This window comes from Felis catus, chromosome D2 (genome assembly GCF_018350175.1).
Source record: "Felis catus isolate Fca126 chromosome D2, F.catus_Fca126_mat1.0, whole genome shotgun sequence".
Taxonomy (NCBI): domain Eukaryota; kingdom Metazoa; phylum Chordata; class Mammalia; order Carnivora; family Felidae; genus Felis; species Felis catus.
In genome coordinates this window covers 34,694,796-34,714,557 of record NC_058378.1, presented here as the reverse complement: position 1 = coordinate 34,714,557, position 19,762 = coordinate 34,694,796, and the positions used below count along the sequence as shown (strand labels likewise).

Below are 19,762 nucleotides of genomic sequence, written 5' to 3'. Positions count from 1 at the left end.
TCCTCAATGGGGAAAAACTGAGAACTTTCTCCCTCAGGTCAGGAACATGACAGGGATGTCCACTCTCTCCACTGTTATTCAACATAGGATTTAAAGTCCTAGCCTCAGCAATCAGACAACAGAAAGAAATAAAAGGCATCCAAATCAGCAAGGAGGAAGTCAAACCTTCACTCTTCGTAGACGACATGATACTCCTATGTGGAAAACCCAAAAGACTCTACAAAAAAACTGCTAGAACTGATACATGAATTCAGCAAAGCCGCAGGATATAAAATCAATGTACAGAAATTGGTCGCATTTCTATACACCAATAATGAAACAGCAGAAAGAGAAATCAAGGAATTGATCTCATTTACAATTGCACCAAACCATAAAATACCTAATAATAAACCTAACCAAAGAACTGAAAAATCTATACACTGAAAACTATAGAAGGCTTATGAAAAAAAAAGCTTTTTGAAGATGACACAAAAAAATGGAAAAACGTTCCATGCTTTTGGATTGGAAAAACAAATATTGTTAAAATGTCGATACTACCCAAAGAAATCTACATATCCAATGCAATCCTAACAAAATAACACAGCATTCTTCACAGAAGGCTAGAACAAACAATTCCAAAATTTGTATGGAACCAGAAAAGGCCCCGAATAGTCAAAGTAATGTTGAAAGAAAATCCAAAGCTGGAGGCATCACATTTCTGGCCTTCAAGATGTATTACAAAGCTGTAATCATCAAGATAATACGGTACTGGCAAAAAAAAACAAGTACACAGAAAAATGGAACAGAATAGAGAACCCAGAAATGGACCCACAAACATATGGCCAACTAATCTTTGACAAAGCAGGAAAGAATATCCAATGGAATAAAGACAGTCTCTTCAGCAAGTGGTGCTGGGAAAACTGGACAGCAACATGCAGAAGAATGAACCTGGACCACTTTCTTACACCATACATAAAAAATAAACTCAAAATGGATCAAAGACCTAAACGTAAGACAGAAAGCCATCAAAATTCTGGAGAAGAAAACAGGCCACAATCTCTCTGACCTCAGCTGCAACAACTTCTTATTTGACATATCTCCAGAACCAAGGGAAACAAAAGCAAAAGTGAACTATTGGAACCTCATCAAGATAAAAAGCTACTGCACAGCAAAGGAAATAACCAGCAAAACTAAAAGGCAACCAATGGAATGGGAGAAGATGTTTGCAAATGATATATCAGATAAAAGGTTAGTATCTAAAATCTATAAAGAACTTATCAAACTCAACAGCCAAAAAAAAAATAATCTAGTGAAGAAATGGGCAGAAGACATGAATAGACATTTTTCCAAAGAAGACATCCAGATGGCTAACAGACACAAGGAAAGATGCTCAACATCACTCATCATCTGGGAAATACAAATCAAAACCACAAGGAGATACCAACTCACACCCATCATGATGAATGGCTAAAATTAACAACTCAGACAACAGATGTTGGCAAGGATGCAGACAAAGGGGAACCCTTTTGCACTGTTGCTGGAAATGGAAACTGGTGTAGCCCCTCTGGAAAACAGTATGGAGGTTCCTCAAAAAATTAAAAATAGAACTATCCTATGACCCAGCAGTTGTACTACTAGGTATTTATCCAAAGAATACAAAAATGCTAATTCTAAGTGGCACATGAACCCCATGTTTATAGCAATACTATCAACAATAGCCAAAGTATGGAAAGAGCCCAAACATCCATCGACTGATGAATGGATAAAGAAGATGTGGTGCGTGTCTGTATGTGTATGTGTATGTGTGTGTGTGTGCGTGTGTGTGCGTGTGTGTGTGTGTGTATGTGATGGAATATATACATATATATATATATATATATATATATATATATATGAATGATGGAATAATACTTGGCAATCAAAAAGAATAAAATCTTGCCATTTACAATATGGATGGAAATGAAGTGTATTATACTAAATAAGTCAGTCAGAGAAAGACAAATATCGTAAGATTTACTCATATGTGGAATTTAAGAAACAAAACAGATGAACAGGGGAAGGGAAACAAAAATAATATAAAAACAGGGAGGGTGACAAACCATAAGAGACTCTTAAATACAGAGAACAAACTGGGGGTTACTGACAGGGTGTCAGGTGGAGGGATGAACTAAATGGGCGATGGACATTAAGGAGGGCACTTGTTGGGAGGAACACTGAGTGTTATATGTAAGTGATGAATCACAAAATTCTATTACTGAAATCATTATTACAGTATATGTAACTAACTTGGATTTAAATTTTTAAAATTAATTAAAAATCAATATAGTAAACAGGTTATAAAGATAATGACCACATATCAAAATCAATTTAAAAAAAATACTTTTCTCATGTAAGAGGCATTTATACCTTAGGATGAAATGCCCAATGAAAGTATCATACATGGAATCAAACAATTTAGGTCAAAGAAGACTAATGTGTTCTAGAGAAAAAGGTTCTAGTGGTGACAAAGATGTCGATGACAAAGATGCTAAATGTTCAAAGAAAGAGTAAAAAAAGAAAAAAGTACTTTAAAATTATTTCACATAAAATGTAGTTAGATTGTGTATGTTCAAAGAACTGAGAAGTAAAAAAGAAAAAAATTCATTTAATTACTTCACATAGTATATGGTTGTAAATGTATGGTGTAAATAAACTAAATTAGGGGCGCCTGGGTGGCGCAGTCGGTTAAGCGTCCGACTTCAGCCAGGTCACGATCTCGCGCTCCATGAGTTCGAGCTCCGCGTCAGGCTCTGGGCTGATGGCTCAGAGCCTGGAGCCTGTTTCCGATTCTGTGTCTCCCTCTCTCTCTGCCCCTCCCCCGTTCATGCTCTGTCTCTCTCTGTCCCAAAAATAAATAAATGTTGAAAAAAAAATTAAAAAAAAAAATAAACTAAATTATATATAACTATAAAATTGACTTATTTCATAAACATCTCTCAAAACTTTTAGGACCAAGTTGATCAAAAGCTTTGTATTACACCCTTTCCTTGGAAGAATGAGAAGAGCTTTGCATTTTGAAGTCAGGCATACATAATATTTGACTAAGTTTTCTTCAACACACTCAATAAGTGGCTATTGGTCTGAGCTGGTTTCTAAAACCATAGTATAATACTATAAAATTAAACAGTCATTATAAACAGTTATTGAGTATTGCAATGGATATCGACCCTTTTAATTTAAAAAAAAAAAACAACACTGTTTTAAAAAAAATCACTATATACTTAGGGAATGGCTTGGTGCACAGAAAAAGCACCTAAATGGGAATCAGGAAACAGATTCTGGTCCAGTATTGTCAGTAAGTAGCAGTATAAGTCATTTATCAGCAAGTCATTTATCATATAAATCCCTCCTAATTCATTATAAAAAAAAAAAATGGATATTAGTTCTAGGGCTCATTTCTAGAATCAAAGTTCTGTAATTTCAAAGACATGAAAGAAAATGGCCCCTGATTAAGGGGCCATAAAAATACCCATGATATTTAAAATGCTATACCTTGGGGTGGTTGGGGGGCTCAGTCAGTTGGTGAGTCAGGCCCAAGTCAGCCTCTGCGCTGACAGCTCAGAGCCTGGGGCCTGCTTTGGATTCTGTGTCTCCCTCTCTCTCTCTCTGCCCCTTCTCCACTCATACTGTGTGTTTCTGTCTCTCAAAAACAAACATTAAAAAATACAATAAAATTGTTTTGAAAAATCACTATATAACCTTGAGAAAAAAATATTTTGTGTGTGTACTTTTTATCTGCCTATAGGTGACACAAAGCTTCACATTAGTTTCAGCTATAGGACATAGTATAGCTATAGTATCTCTACATGCTATGCTATGCTCACAAGTGTAACTACCATCTGTCACCACATAATGCTATTACAGTATCAATGACTATATTCCTGATGCTAAGTCTAAAAATAATAGTCTTGAAGGACTCTATCTACAAAAAATTATTCTTCATACAGATATATACAAATTGAAGATTGCATTAAATTAAACCATAAGGGACCTGAGTTAGAAGTTAAAATATCTTTAACATGAGGGAGTGTCAAACATCAGGAAAATCCTGACAGAAGTTTGTAAAATTCATGAGTATATTTATTAAAGGATAGAACCTTAATAAGGATATCTAGAATAAGTGTAGTCCGACCTGAAGGTGTATAGCCAGCCACAGATTCCTCGAATTTTTAATTCCACAGTATTATTTGACATTGTGTTTGCATAATAATTAAGGCTATCAGAACTTTCTTATGGTACAATGTGAAAAATAAAGTAGACTAAGTAGAAAATAGAAGCATATAAATTATTTTATAGCTGTCTCCTTTGGACAATGACACTAAAAAGATTAAGATGAAATTTTAAAATTCCCAAACCTATCATTTTTAACTAAAAACCTCAAAGTTCCTGTGAAATAATATACTATAACAGAGCAGAAAAATAGCAATGGAGATATCCCAGAATCATATGTTCAAGTTTTTCCCTGAAAGAACCCTAAGAACATTAAAATTTTAAAAAGGAACACAATTTTGTTCATATACCAAACTTTAAAGTGTTTTTCCTTATGCCAATCAATACTAGGCATTTACCTTTTCATAAAGAAACAAAAGAAACAAAATTACATTTTGTCATCTTAATAATGAGGTTGGGGAAGTCAATTGAGTAAAATTAACAACACTTTAATATTTTATCTGGGGAAAGAAAATGAAATTATATATTTCCCAATATGCCCTTAGTCTAGATGATGCAATACTACATGTTTTAACACGCATGCAGAAACAATTATTTCCTATGTTAATCTTATGTAATGTAAATTATCCTAATCTTACTAGTATTAAGGTAATAGTGTTAATTACATCTTTATATTTTATATCATTTGAAAACTCAGATTGTTTACATACACCTCCATAGAGGAATAAACAATATACCACCTAGGGTTTAATGTACTTACAATTCCTTGTGTTTGTCTTCAGCCAAGATTTGGTCATTTGGTTTAAGAGAATACCTGTAACACAGAAACAAAAAAATACATCATATAAACATAAGTACCTTTGCCTCATGGACATCTGACTGTGGTATCAACATACAATGAGTTAACTCCTATCAAATAAGCACTACTACACTGTTACAGTCCTCTGTCTTCATTGATAAAACATTGAAAAATACCTAAGTTCTTTGTTGTTCTATTAGTCACTGCCACAGACACCATCCAAAGAACTGAAGTAGGATCAACCTGACCTTTGACAACACAAGGTATCTTCAATATTCTTCTGTAGTGAATAATCTGCAATGTTACATGCCTCTAGTAGTTCAAAATTCAAGAAATTACTACAATAAGTATTTAGAAGTTCACAAAACAATAAGCAGTTATTCACTCATTAAATATACAGTAAACATCTATGCACCAGACTATGTCTTAGGTGGCATGACACAGAGGAAAAATAAGTTGTTATTTATTAGCTTAATGACCATAGGCAATCATTTCATTTCTTTAAGTCTCACTTTCCCTGTCTATAAAACAGAAGTTGCGATAAATATTAGAACATTTATCTTTCAAATTACATATAATTTGTACTGCTAAAGGTAACTGTTTCTGAGGAGTATACAGAGAAAAATAAACATTGGATGGCAATTCCCAGGTCTTCAATTCCCACTTGTGTTCAATTCTTTCCTAAAACTAAGCTGCCTGACAATGGGTCAGGGGTTTAAGTGGAAAGGTCATGCATGTAGAGCCTCCTTTCTTGCCTCCCCTTTCACAAGTCCCTTTACCCACTTTATGAAAAGAATGGCAAACCTCTCACACATCCTAAATAGAACTGTACTACATTGGCTGGGATATAAAAACCTCTGAAGTGCTAAACAAGAAATGGTTCATAATATTTTTATCTTCAAACCTCTGTAAGTAAAGTACCATAAACTGCCCACAGGAATTCCTGTTTTATACATTATTTCTGTAAAGAATGAAGCCACAAATTATCAATGGGGAACTATCTGTCGTAGGATATTCTATTTCCAGGTATATTATAGAATAGGGCACAAGTTGATTACAGTTTTCTTTAAAAAGTTTATCTTTTCAGGCACCTGGGTGGCTCAGTCAGTTAAGCATCCAACTTAGGCTCAGGTCATGATCTCACGACTTGTGGGTTCGAGCCCCGCACTGGGCTCTGTGCTGACAGCTTGGAGCCTGGAGCCTCCTTCGGATTCTGTGTCTTTCTTCCACTCTGCCCCTCCCCCACTCATTCCCCCCATCCCCCATGTGCGCGCGCTCTCTCTCTCTCTCTCTCTCTCTCTCTCTCTCACACACACACACACACACACACAGAATAAATAAACATTAAAATAAATTAAAAAAAAAAAAACAAGAGTCAACTTACTTCTTCCAAGCAATAATTTTAATTTTTTTTTCAACGTTTTTTATTTATTTTTGGGACAGAGAGAGACAGAGCACGAACGGGGGAGGGGCAGAGAGAGAGAGGGAGACACAGAATCGGAAACAGGCTCCAGGCTCTGAGCCATCAGCCCAGAGCCTGACGCGGGGCTCGAACTCACGGACCGTGAGATCGTGACCTGGCTGAAGTCGGATGCTTAACCGACTGCGCCACCCAGGCGCCCCAGAAGCAATAATTTTAAACAAGGTTCCTTGCCTTCCATTTATCTACTGAGGATTAACTATCAGAACATGGTTGTCACAGAAACAAAAATCAAATCATTTATTTGAACTGAAAACTGAAGCCAGACTTTTTCTATCATGAAAGCAAATCTGATTTGTTTGACAATGAAGAACAGTTTTACCAATCGTTCCACGGCAGACAGTGGCCTTCAACTGAATGAATGATTTTGACTAAAACATGTTTAAGGCACTCAATAAAAACATTCTATTTAAAAAAAAAATACTTTTGGGGCACCTAGGTGTCTCAGTCGGTTGAGCATCCAACTTCGGCTCAGGTCATGACCTTGCGATTTGTGGGTTCAAGCCCCACGTCAGGCTCTGTGCTGACAGCTCAGAGCCTGGAACCTGCTTCAGATTCTGTGTCTCCCTCTCTCTCTGCCCGCCCCCCCCACCCCCACTCACACTCTCTCTCCTTCAAAAATAAATAAACATTAAAAAAAAATTTTTTAATCCTTTTGACATAGGTATATTGAAATTAACAATATTTAACTTTCCCCAGCATGTCCTAAACTGTTTAGGTAAACATACACCTATAAGTAAAACACTAATAGATATGATTACTAGCTATTTAAGAAGACGTACTAAAGTCTTTTTTGGTGCATTTCCCAGAACTGCATGTCTCTAGTGACTCTAATAACTGGAAGTCAGGTGGTTTCTAATTCTTTGCTTTCAAAAAAACTGAAGGACCTAATCAAATTATCAGCTGATAGACAAATAAAAATAATTTTTGATGATAGACCATTTGATGACAGAGATGCTCAAACAATTAAGTGATGCTGGTGGAACAAAGCTCTGTCTACTTCCATCCAAATAATTATGTGAACACATTTCTCAGCACTTCTACCTGTCAGGAAGCAAAAATTCCTCATTCCCTTCTCAGGGAGCAAGAACCTGTGTGCCCTTGAAGGTCCTTCTAGCCAGACTAAGAATCAAATTGACAGATTAACAGGAGAAAATCAACTTTAATAGGTATATGTACGGGGAATCCACACAGACATGGAAATTCCAAAGTCGGTCAGACAAAATGAGGTATACCTGTCATTCTGAACTAAGGAGAGGGAGTAAGGGTCTGGGATTTCAAGGAAAGGAATGTACTTCAAAGGGTGATAAGAGATGTTTGGTAATTAGATGTGTGCCCTACCATATAGATGGGTCACTCAGATAAAATTTATCTCTGTTAATAACCCTTATTCTTGGAAAGACTCTCAGTGTAGATTCTTCCATGTGGTTAGGGAAGGAAACTACTTCCTCTTGAGCCCACAAGGTCTTAAGTGTCTTCAGCTCAAAATAATCCACACGCCAAAGTGGCACATTCTGAGGGGGGGGCCTATCCTGAACCTCTTCACATCTCTAAAAGAAAAAAGGAAAATAAAATTGATGCTGAACATTGTCTAACTGCAGCAATGAGCATTATTTATCCAAGAAAGGCTGAACTAAAAGCAAAAAAATTAGATTAGCTTCATCCACCTCATTAAAAGATGCATTTCCAATAAGATTTTTTCTTGTTTAATAATTACTCAACATTTTAAGGGGCGCCTGGGTGGCGCAGTTGGTTAAGCGTCCGACTTCAGCCAGGTCACGATCTCGCAGTCCGTGAGTTCGAGCCCCGCGTCGGGCTCTGGGCTGATGGCTCAGAGCCTGGAGCCTGTTTCCGATTCTGTGTCTCCCTCTCTCTCTGCCCCTCCCCCGTTCATGCTCTGTCTCTCTCTGTCCCAAAAATAAATAAACGTTGAAAAAAATTAAAAAAAAAAAAATTACTCAACATTTTAATACATTTACGTTATTTTACTAACTATATGTTAATTACAATTTAATGAATAGATTTTTAAGTTTTTTAATTTATTTTTTGAGAAGGAGTGTACACATGCACGTGAGCAGGAGAGGGGCACAGAGAGAAGGAGAGAGGGACTCCCAAGCAGGCTCCGCAATGTCAGCATGGGGACCAACACAGGGCTCCATCTCATAAATGGCAAGATCACAACCTGAGCAGAAATCAAGAGTAGGACGCTTAACCAATTCAATCACTCAGGAGCCCCCTAGGAGATATCTTTAAATTCAATTTACAGGCATATATTTGTGGCAGAGACCTGATAGGGTGATAAATATGCACAAAAGACTTTAATGTATAAAAATATATTACCTTCCTAATATATGCATATTACATAAAAATATAATTCATGCACAAAAATACATTACATAAGGATAAAATCTGGAAGGAAAAAGTATAATACAAACATAAATTTAAATAGAGAAAGGAATATAAAATTTTTCAATGTTAAGAAAAGAGTTTGGGGGCACCTGGGTGGCTCAGTCCGTTAAGTGGCCAACTTCAGCTCAGGTCATGATGTCACAGTTTGTGAGTTTCAGCCCCACATCAGGCTTTGTGCTGACAGCTCAGAGGAGCCTGCTTTGGATTCTGTGTCTCCCTCTTCCTCTGCCCCTCTCCCACTCACTCTCTGTCTCTTTCTGTCTCTCAAAAGCTGAATAAATGTTTAAAAAAAATAATAAGAGCTTGTTTGTGTCTTTTTATAAATGAATGATGGTAAAAAAAATTTTTTAAATAAATGGATTATGGTAGGTATCAAAGCCGTATGGTATTTAGAGTCCACTAAGAGTGATTTATCAGTTTTATTTAGCATTATAAATCATAAATATTAACTTAGTAAGGAAACTTATTAATGTTTATTAAAACATTTTTATGAAAGTTTTTTGAAACTAGTGGATTTGATGATATCTATGTCTCAACAAAGTGTTTTGTACATAGATAATAGCAAATCAATTAATGTTATTTTCCTTCTCCAGCTGGCTAGTGATAGAGAATAACAAATATTTTTTGCACTTAAGGACCTCACAATGCAGTAAATGAGTAAGAGTAAAAATAAATGTGGTGTGATAAGGTTATGATAAAGCTATGTACAGTGTTCAAACAAAACAGTAGAAAGTCTCCTTCCTAAAAGAGTCAAAAAAAGGGAGAGCTTTTATCTGTTTTCTCTTCCTTCCCCATTTCATCTCTCTTCTCTGTTCCTTTCCTATTAAAAAACAAAACAAAACAACAAAACCTTCTCTTCTAAAGTCTCAGGATAAGAATTTAAAGAAAATGGTGGAGGCCAGAAAAAAAAAAAAAAAAAAAATGGAGTCCAAATAGGCAAGAAGCAGATGAGGAAGGATAGACCTGATTTTGATTAAATCAGCAAACAGGAAATTTTACTCTCTCAATGGACTGAGTACATCTCCAGAACCTCAAGAATAAATGTACAAGATTCATTTTGAACTATTCTCCAAGCAAATTAGCTCTCTAATTCCAAACAAACTTCAAAGTAGTTACTCTTCCCGTATCATTTCTTTCTCTCATCTGATTTCCTTCTGCCCCAAACCAGGTAACTTTTATCATATCTCAAAAGCCTTAATTTTTCAGCTTCAGCATGGAGCCCAGCATGGGGCTCGATCTCATGACTGTGAGATCATGACCTAAGCCAAAATCAAAAGTCAGACGCTTAAACAAGAGAGCCACCCAGGCTAGGTTTTTTTTTATTCAATTTTCTCTTCCTTATCTCTTCCTTGACTCTTACACACTGCATTTTAGAGTTAGCCAAAATGTGAGATTTGAGGAAACAGTACCCAAGATTATCCTCACTTCTGGGGTTCCCAAGTGGTTCAGTCAGTTGAGCAATCAACTCTTGATTTTGGCTCAGGTCATGATCTCATAGTCATGAGATCAAGCCCTGTGGAGGTCTCCACACTGAGCATGGAGCCTGCATGTGATCTTCTCTGTCCCTCCCCTGCTTTCACTCTCACAAAATAAATATTAAAAAAAAAAAAAAAAAAAAAGGCTATCATCACTTCTGACACCAACTGCAAGTTCTAGAAGTTCCCAAAACCACCCTCTGGCTCAATAATTCACTAGAAGGATTCACAGTACTCCCTGAAAACTATTACACTCACAGTTATGGATTATAAGAAAAGGATACAGGTCAAAGTCCAAGGGAAAAGACATATAGAGCAGTGTCTGGGAGGGTTCCAAATGGGAAGTCTGTCCTGACATCAGTATGTTGACCATATAGACCATTGTTGATATGTGACTATAAGGTACGCAGTACTGCCAACAAGGGAAGCTCACCCAAGCTTCAATATCCGTATTTTTTATTGGGGCTTCACTACATAGGCATGATTGATCAACTGACTGACTCAATGGTTAACTCAGTCTTCAGGTCCACTGATATCATATGACCCAAAGTTTAACCCTAAATCACATAACTGGTCACTCTGTGGGGTGTGGCCAGCCCTGTCCTAAACAAAATGACACTTCTATCAGGTATGATGTAGATTACCTCTCAGAAGCTGGGGCCAAAGGTCAGACATCTCTTTGGACAAGGCCAAATTCTTTACTACACATATGCCTATGTATGTGTTTATTTATTTACATATTTCCATAAATATATTGATGTGTATATTCATAAACTTCCATCTAGATCTGCATTTTTCATAGAACTCTCCCTTATACTCACTTTACCCAATTTTAGCTAGGTTAATAAACTATATGAAAAGTCACTAGAATAACCTATTGTTATTAATTATCTACCCGCCCAAAAGAAAATTATTCTAATTTTATGTGGTACCTGGGTGGCTCAGTTGGTTAAGCAACCAACTTCGACTCAGGTCATGATCTCATGGTTCCTAAGTTCGAGCCCCACATCGGGCTCTGTGCTGACAGCTCAGAGCCTGGAGCCTGCTTCGGATTCTGTGTCTCTCTTTCTCTCTGCTCCTCCATCACTTGCACCCTGTCTCTCTCGCTCTCTCTCAAAAATAAACATTAATATATATATATATATATATATATATATATATATATATATATATATATACATATATAATTATGTTGAAAATTATTCTAATTTTTAAAATGGAACACTGATTTAATTTGCAAATTAGAAAAAAGGCACTAATAGAGAAAGATTATTTGTTCCTCCACGCAATTTAAATATATTTCCAAAGCTCATAAACTACAACCAAACTCTATATAGATGGTTATTTTTAAGGAAACAAAAACTTTCCAAAACACCTTTAAAATGTACATAAAAAAATAGTACAAACCTATAATTGTAAAAATTATGTGTTAACTAACAAATGCCTCACATTCATTTTGAAAGTAGGCAAAGTATAAATTATAAATATAAAGGTAAATATACCATCAGGACCATAACCCCTACTAATGAAATGGAGCTAGTTCTCACTAAAATGTACATACCTCTACTTTCTACCATGTCTTTCCTAAAATGATACTAAGTACAGCCTATTTTTTAGTTGGATTTTGTTTCCAAAAGACATGATTAGATAGATGTTCTGTTTTTATATTCATTTTTTAAATTCAAACATAAACATGGTCCCTAGAAAGTCAGAGACAGCAAAATGGTATACTGGTAGTTCTCAACCTTTTTTCTGTCTGAAGTTGCCAGAGGATAAAGACAAGTGCCTACTCCTATCAGAAGATAAGGAAGGTGGAGACAATACATGAAAGCACAGAATTTATCCTGCCTCTAGCCTCTGCAGAGAACCTCTAAGTGAAAGAACATTAGATTGCAAGTCTAAGACCTGTGTTACTGTCCTGATTCAGCCATTGATTAGCTTTTGGAAGTAGACAAGCCATTTAATTTCTCTAAGAAGGATAAAACTACCTATCTCATGTTGCTATGTGGATCAAATAAGATAATACATGAGAGGTGCCGACACATTTACATGCAATACTCACCTCTCTTCCCTTTCCTGTAATGCTTGCACCTCAATAAAATGACTAATTCATCTAGCTTAAATAGAGAAGGAAAGCAATTGAAACTGTTCACATTTTGAAACAATTGCATAACTACAAATTTCCATTAAGAAGACATCAGACAGTTGGGTACAAGGATGTCAATGCGAGCATTATTTAAGGAAAAGTGGAAGCAAACATTATCCAGAAAGTAGTAGATTTATGAGTAAGTTATAACACCACTGGGAAACAGGTCAGCACTAAATTTAAAAAAAAAAAAAAAAAGGAAAAATGGCAATATACTCCCAAAAGAATTGGAAACATAACACCAAAATGTTATATAGCATTACAGATTATTTTTATTCTCTTCTTTGTGCTTTTTCGAAATGTAAATAATTAGCATGTTTTACTTTTGAAACTAGAAAAATCACATTAAAAACAAATAGATATAATACTTTAGAATGGGGTTATAATATTCTTCTGGATGTAGTTTTCACTTAAATTTTTCAACCAATGAACATTTAAGCCTCCGAAGATTAGTTCAAACTTTTTTTGTGTAAAATTTTTAAAATAAATTTTTAAAAAATATTTGTATTGTATAAATATTGACAGCAACAGGTGACAAGTGGATAGGAAAAAAGAGAGAAGGAAGGAAAGGAGGAAGAGGGAAAAGAGAGAAAGAAGGGAGGAGGGCAAGAAGTAGGAGAGGACAAGGGGGAGTACTTTCCTTCAACCCTATCCGAGCTATTAAAGGAAGCACACAAGAATAAAATCCCATCATGGCATTCCCATCATGGGCAATGGGAAAATGGCACTGTTATTTAGGTTTATAATTAAATATCAGAACACATAAATGGTCCACATGGTCCAAAGAATCCTAATAGTAGTATGCAAAATTTTATAGAATTGGTAGAATCAATCAGACAGTATGGGTATGGTAAGATTTTAAACATGTTTAATTACCCCTAGCAATTAAAAAATAAACATATCAAAACATGTTGGAAAGGAAAAAGGGAGGCCAAAAGTGTTAATCACCACAGCAATGTTTTAAGAGGCTTACCAAGAAACAGATTAAAAAGTAAACCACTGGATTAGAACGAAAATAATAGCAAAAAGTTACAAGATTTATAAAAATAACATTTTAAATTCTCACTAGTAAACTAAATGAGGATTAAAACTCAATTACAGAAGGCTGAAGAAAAAGAAACTAGATTTACACTTAAATAGAACTACACTCTTTATATTATTAAATTTTCTTTGCTTAAGTTTTTATTTTTATTTATTTTTAATTTTGTTTAATGTTTGTTTAGTTTTGAAAGAGAGAAAGAGAGAGAGAGTGAGTACAGCAGCAAGGGGCAGAGAGAGAGGGAGACAGAATCTAAAGCAGCTGCCAGCACAGAGCCTAACACGGGACTCGAACTCACCAGCCATGAGATCACGACCTGAGCCAAAGTCAGACACTTAACTGACTGAGCCACCTAGGCACCCCACTTATGTTTTTATTTTTAAAAATCACTGATAATTATTCAAAATGACTAGCCACGTATTTTCATTAAAGGAAATTTAAAATCTGACTTGGAAGATGTTACTGCTTGGCCACTGGGCCATATCAACAAAATTGGGCCACTTTACATCACACCTGTCATTTATTTCTTAAACTCTTCGATTTGACTTCTGTCCCTTATCATTCCACCGTGATTTACCTACCTGAGGTCACTGCTGACATCCTATTATTAAATCCACTAAATTCTTGTAGGTTTTATGTTACTAGGCATCTCTCTTACGTTTGATACTATTAACCACTCTGTCATACAAACTCAATGACTTCATGAGATCCTGTTTTAGTTCTGCTAAAAACTCACTATTTCTTCTTCAGCCCCTTCCATAATCAATTCTTCTTCATCTATCCATTTATTCAGTGTTCTATCTTCCAACCCACTGCCTTCACTTTTACCCTTTCTCTGAAAGGCTTAACTATTGGTTGCTTTTATTTTTTATTTTTTATTTATACATATGTATGTACCTACATACATATATAATCTCTATGTCCAATGTGCGACTCAAACTCATGACCCCCAAATCAAGAGTCATACACTCTTCTGACTGAGCCAGCCAGGTGCCCCATTGGTTGCTTTATATAACACCTATTTAATAATTTTGGTGGTGATGATGATGATGATGCTGATAATAGTATAATAACAGCTAACCTTCATTGAATGGCATTATATCAAGGTAAAATTAAGTATAATGCTTATTTATTATACTTCCCTCCAGCCATGAATCCTCTACCCACCAGAAACATAAATCAAATCCACCTGAATATCACATATGCATCTCATGCATGAACAAAACTGAACTCAATCTATCCACTCCCTCTAACATGTCATTCTCTCATACTCCCTAACTCAATCGTAAATACCACCAAAACCAAAAGTTGGAATGTCATCCCTGACTCCTTTGCCCCCTTCATTAATCAATCATTAAACTTACCTTTATAACAGTAAAATATTATTGAACTTTCTCCAAACTGCATGATCAGGTCACCATCCCTCAACACCACCATCCCTCAACAACATCCCTAATGCTGCTTTATCCCAAAATCTAAGAATCTGGAATTCTGAAAGAGAGAATCAGAAGAGCCAAGGACCATCTTTCTTTTAATGCAGGTAACAGGTAACCAAGTTAAAGAAAATACACAAAATTCAGGAGCATTTCCAAATACCAGCAATAATCGAAAAAATGTTACTGAAAAAATATTCTACTCACAATAGCAATAACTTTACTTTTAAAATACCTAGGGAGTCACCCGGGTGGCTCAGTCGGTTAAGAGTCCGACTTCGGCTCAGGTCATGATCTCACAGTCCGTGAGATCGAGCCCCACGTCAGGCTCTGTGCTTACAGCTCAGAGCCTGGAGCCTGTTTCAGATTGTGTCTCCCACCCTCTCAAAAATAAATAAATGTTAAAAAAAATTTTTTTTAATAAAAATAAAATAAAATAAAATACCCAGGATAAACCTCACCAAAAATGTACACCTAGAAGAAAACTGTACAATACTGCAGTAAGACCTAAGCTGCACTAATATTGTAACAACTAACCGCATATCACTATTTGAATTTAATTAATTAGAGGTGCCTGGCTGACTATATCAGAAGAGAGTATGACTATTGAACTCGGGATCGTGGGCTCAACTCCCACGTTGGGTGTACAGATTACTAAAAACAACAAATAAATTTTTAAAAACTTAATTAAAATCAAATAAAATTTTAAATTTCAATTCATCAGTTGCACTAACCACACTTCAAATGTTCAAAACTAAATGTGACTAATGGTTACCATATTGAACAGTACAGACATACAACGTTTCCATCATCGCAGAAAATTCTAATGGACAGTATTGCTGTAGAGATAATAATTTGCCCCAGATTTTTCTTTTAATCACTTCTGCATGGTTTGCATTTTTCCCCAAACACAATTATTTTTATAATTTTTGAACCTAACAAACTTAGCAATGATCACTACCATAAGATGTGGAAGTCTAAAACAAACAGGGGCGCCTGGGTAGCTCAGTTGGTTAAGCAACCAACTTCAATTCAGGTCATGATCTCACAGTCCGTGAGTTCAAGCTCCGCGTCAGGCTCTGTGCTGACAGCTCAGAGCCTGGAGCCTGCTTCGGATTCTGTGTCTCCCTCTCTCTCCTGCTCATGTTCTGTGTCCTCTCTCTGTCTCAAAAATAAATAAAAACATTTAAAGAATTAAAAAAAATTTTTTTAAACAAACAAAAAAAAACCTAACCATTTTGTAATCCTGTATTTAATGTACTTAGAGACTACATGTTACTAAAATATACAAAATAGCTAGAGGAAAAAATAGAAATATATATGCATAAATAGAAAAACTTACATGGTAAAGATCTCATTTTTCCAAATTAATCTAAAAATGCAATGCAATCCTAAACAAAAACCCCAAAAAGAATTTTTTAAGTACTTGACAAACTCATTCTAAAATTTATGCACAAAAGGAAAGAGCCAAGAATAATTAAGAAAATTCTTGAATAAGAACAAAGTGTAGGGACCTGTCCTATCAAACATCAAGATTTATTATAAAGTGTTGTAACAAAATAAAAATAAAGCTGCATTAGTTCAAGGACAAACAGACAAGCAGAAAAGGATGGAATACCTAGAAACCAAGCTATAGACAAATAAAAATTGGCATTGCAGATCAATGGGTAAAGACTGGGACTATCACAATACAGTGATAGAATACTTGATTTCACTTGAGGAAAAAAAAAAAAATTAACTGGATCCCCACTTCACATCATATACAGAAATCTATTCAAGTCAGTTGAAGACCTAAATATACAAACCATAATGCTAAAACATGGAGAAGAAAATACTGAAAAATAGCTTTATAAAGAATTAACTATAGGGGCACCTGGGTGGTTCAGTCAGTTAAGTGCGCAATTTCAGTTAGAGCTTGCTTCAGATTCTGTGTTTCCCTCTCTCTCTCTCTCAAAAATAAACATTTAAAAAAAATTTTTTTAATTAATAATGAAACAAAACAATTATAGCCTTTTAACCTTATATATGGAGTATCACTTGATACTCCAAATATTGTTTTACTTCAAACTAATATATATTTATTTACAGAAATAATTCATCCTGATTTATACAAATAATTCAACTGTAAATTTTTGGTATTGAATAATCAGCACTGAAATTTCCAACCAACTATTATTACTTTGAGTATTTTTGGAGTAAACATTAAGTAATGTCTTTCATGCATGCTTACGTTAATCAAGACTTACCTAAGGTTTGTATGATTACATTATTAAAGATTTGGATTCATAAGAAAAATATATTTCCTCAACTACTCTAGCTTCCTTTCTTAAAACTATTTTCATTTGTAATGAGGATTTTTACTTCCCGATTACCATGACATTAATTCTCTTCATACCTTTACTTCTATAGTATTTACCTAGTGTCAGGAAAAATCAAAACAAACCTGTCTTATATATTCCTCCACTTTCTTTTGTATAAACCTCTTCCTTTACTCTCCATAATTAGATCAACACTCATCTGGCAGTTATTATACATTCCACATTTTATCTCTCCTCATACGCACTGTAACTCTTCAATATGCTAGAAAAGATTATTTTCAACAGCCTACTTTGTTTCAAGTTTTCCTACGTATTTTCAGTTACTATATTTTGACAAATTGGACACATCAAAATTGACTAACTTAATTCTTTCAATTAGATAAAGATCCTACATTTTCCTTACTCCAGGAAAAAACTGGCTTTCACAATCTTTAAACAAACTAGTATATTCTAGAAGAAGTTTAATTTTTAAATATCAAATAATTATCTAATTGATACTTCTGAATAGTGGCAATTCTTGTTCTATCCTAGAAACTCTCAATACAAGAAGTGTATTGTTTGAAAACTTAGTCAAGAAGAACTGTTGAGTGCTTCAATCTCTCATACAGGATTTATTCATCTACTAATGTACCAATTAAAACTAAATATTAACAATTTTTAGAGCAAATTACACATTTTTTTCTCACCTACACTATACCTATAATTGAAGGAAAACACAATTTCACTAAGTTTATAAACCTTTACATATCTACCATAATTTACACCAAAGTCTGGACATATAATTAATTTCAAATTAATACTTCCATAGTAAGTTCGCAGAAAATAAATAATACAAATGTTACAATTAAAACAAATCTATATTTCAAATCTCTGCTCAATGATTGATGTTTTTTGGACATCAACAAATTTCTTAAGATCTAACTTATTCTTTATGAGATACCTACCTCATAAAGTTGCCAAGAGGACTAAACTGATACCGTATACATCTAATACATGCTGAATAAATGTTATCTTTATCAGATAACAATTCTTAAAATTTATTATATTCTTTTTTCTCATATATTCTTGAATGTTTTTCAGATGGATCTTCCATGGCCCTTCTTTACATTCCACTCTTTGTGGTGCACCAGTCCAGTGTGTCAAGACTATTAGCATATGATGGCTCTGATTCTTTAAAAACCTGTTCAGAGTGGCACCCAGTCATCTCAGTGTGACTCAGTTGTTTGAGCAAAAGACTTGATTTTGACTTAGGTCATGATCTCACAATTCGTGAGATCAATCCCCACATTGGGATCTGTGCTGACAGCAAGGAGCCTGCTTGGGATTCTCTCTCTCTCTCTGCCCCTAACCCCCCTCAAAATAAATAAATAAATAAACTTAAAAAAAAAAAGAAAAAATATGTATCTAAAGACAAAAAAGGATAGTATCAATTCTCACATTTTAAACACTGAACACTTAAAATCTCACTTTATTTTTTAATTTAATTCAATTTTTTTATTTCATATAGAGAGAATCTTTTTTTTTTTTTAACTTTTTTTTCAACGTTTTTTTAATTTATTTTTGGGACAGAGAGAGACAGAGCATGAACGGGAGAGGGGCAGAGAGAGGGAGACACAGAATCGGAAACAGGCTCCAGGCTCCGAGCCATCAGCCCAGAGCCTGACGCGGGGCTCAAACTCACGGACCGCGAGATCGTGACCTGGCTGAAGTCGGACGCTTAACCGACTGCGCCACCCAGACGCCCCTAGAGAGAGAGAATCTTAAGCAGGCTCCATGCTCAGCTGTGGAGCCTAACTCAGAGCACAATCCCATGACCCTGGGATCATAACATGAGCCGAAATCAAGAGTCAGATGCTCAACCAACTGAGCTATCCAGGGGCCCCTAAAATCCCACTTTAAAAAGGACTTTCCATAAAAAAAAAATTTTCAGTCAGATGCTATCTCCCAAGTACCTAACATGTATCCATCCCTATACTATCAAATAGCAAAAACATAATGTAGTTCCTTTATACAAAGAGTTTACTGTATATATAACAGATTTACAAAGATACTTTTCCGAATTGTCTCTCTCCATCAATGTTTATAAACCCTGCATGCAAGGTTTATACTATGTATATTTAATTATAAACCTAGTAAAAAAAAAAAAATTAGCATCCTTTCAAGTAAGAGATTAAAAAGCAGAAGATAATAAATAAATGAAAGCCAATAAAATCAAAGGAAATTGTAAATTAAAGAAAAAAAAACCCTTTCTTTTATTCTAAACACTGCTTGCTTGAGAAATTATAAGATCATCACATAAATTATATAAATTATTAAATACTTAAAAAATAAAGCCAGGAATCAACAAAAGATTTGAACCTAGAAAAAAGTAAGATAATCATTTATTTACCCACCAATTGCTGGGTGGCTCAACTGGTTAAGCATCCAAATCTTGATTTGGGCTCAGGTCATGATCTGACAGGTCGTGAGTCTGAG

At 35.0% G+C, this 19,762-nt stretch overlaps 1 protein-coding gene across 5 annotated transcripts in view; it reads right to left on the bottom strand.

Moving 5' to 3' along the window:
- ADK (adenosine kinase) overlaps positions 1–19,762 on the bottom strand; it is a 523,245-nt gene that overhangs the window by 449,407 nt on the left and 54,076 nt on the right. For 4 of the 5 annotated variants that reach the window (XM_045040997.1, XM_045040996.1, XM_019813326.3 and 1 more), the window contains one exon: positions 4,949–5,002. The exons of the other annotated variant lie outside the window; for it this stretch is intronic. In XM_045040997.1, coding sequence (XP_044896932.1) covers positions 4,949–5,002 — 54 coding nt within the window. The remainder of the gene's footprint in view (positions 1–4,948; positions 5,003–19,762) is intronic. 5 annotated transcript variants of the gene reach the window in all.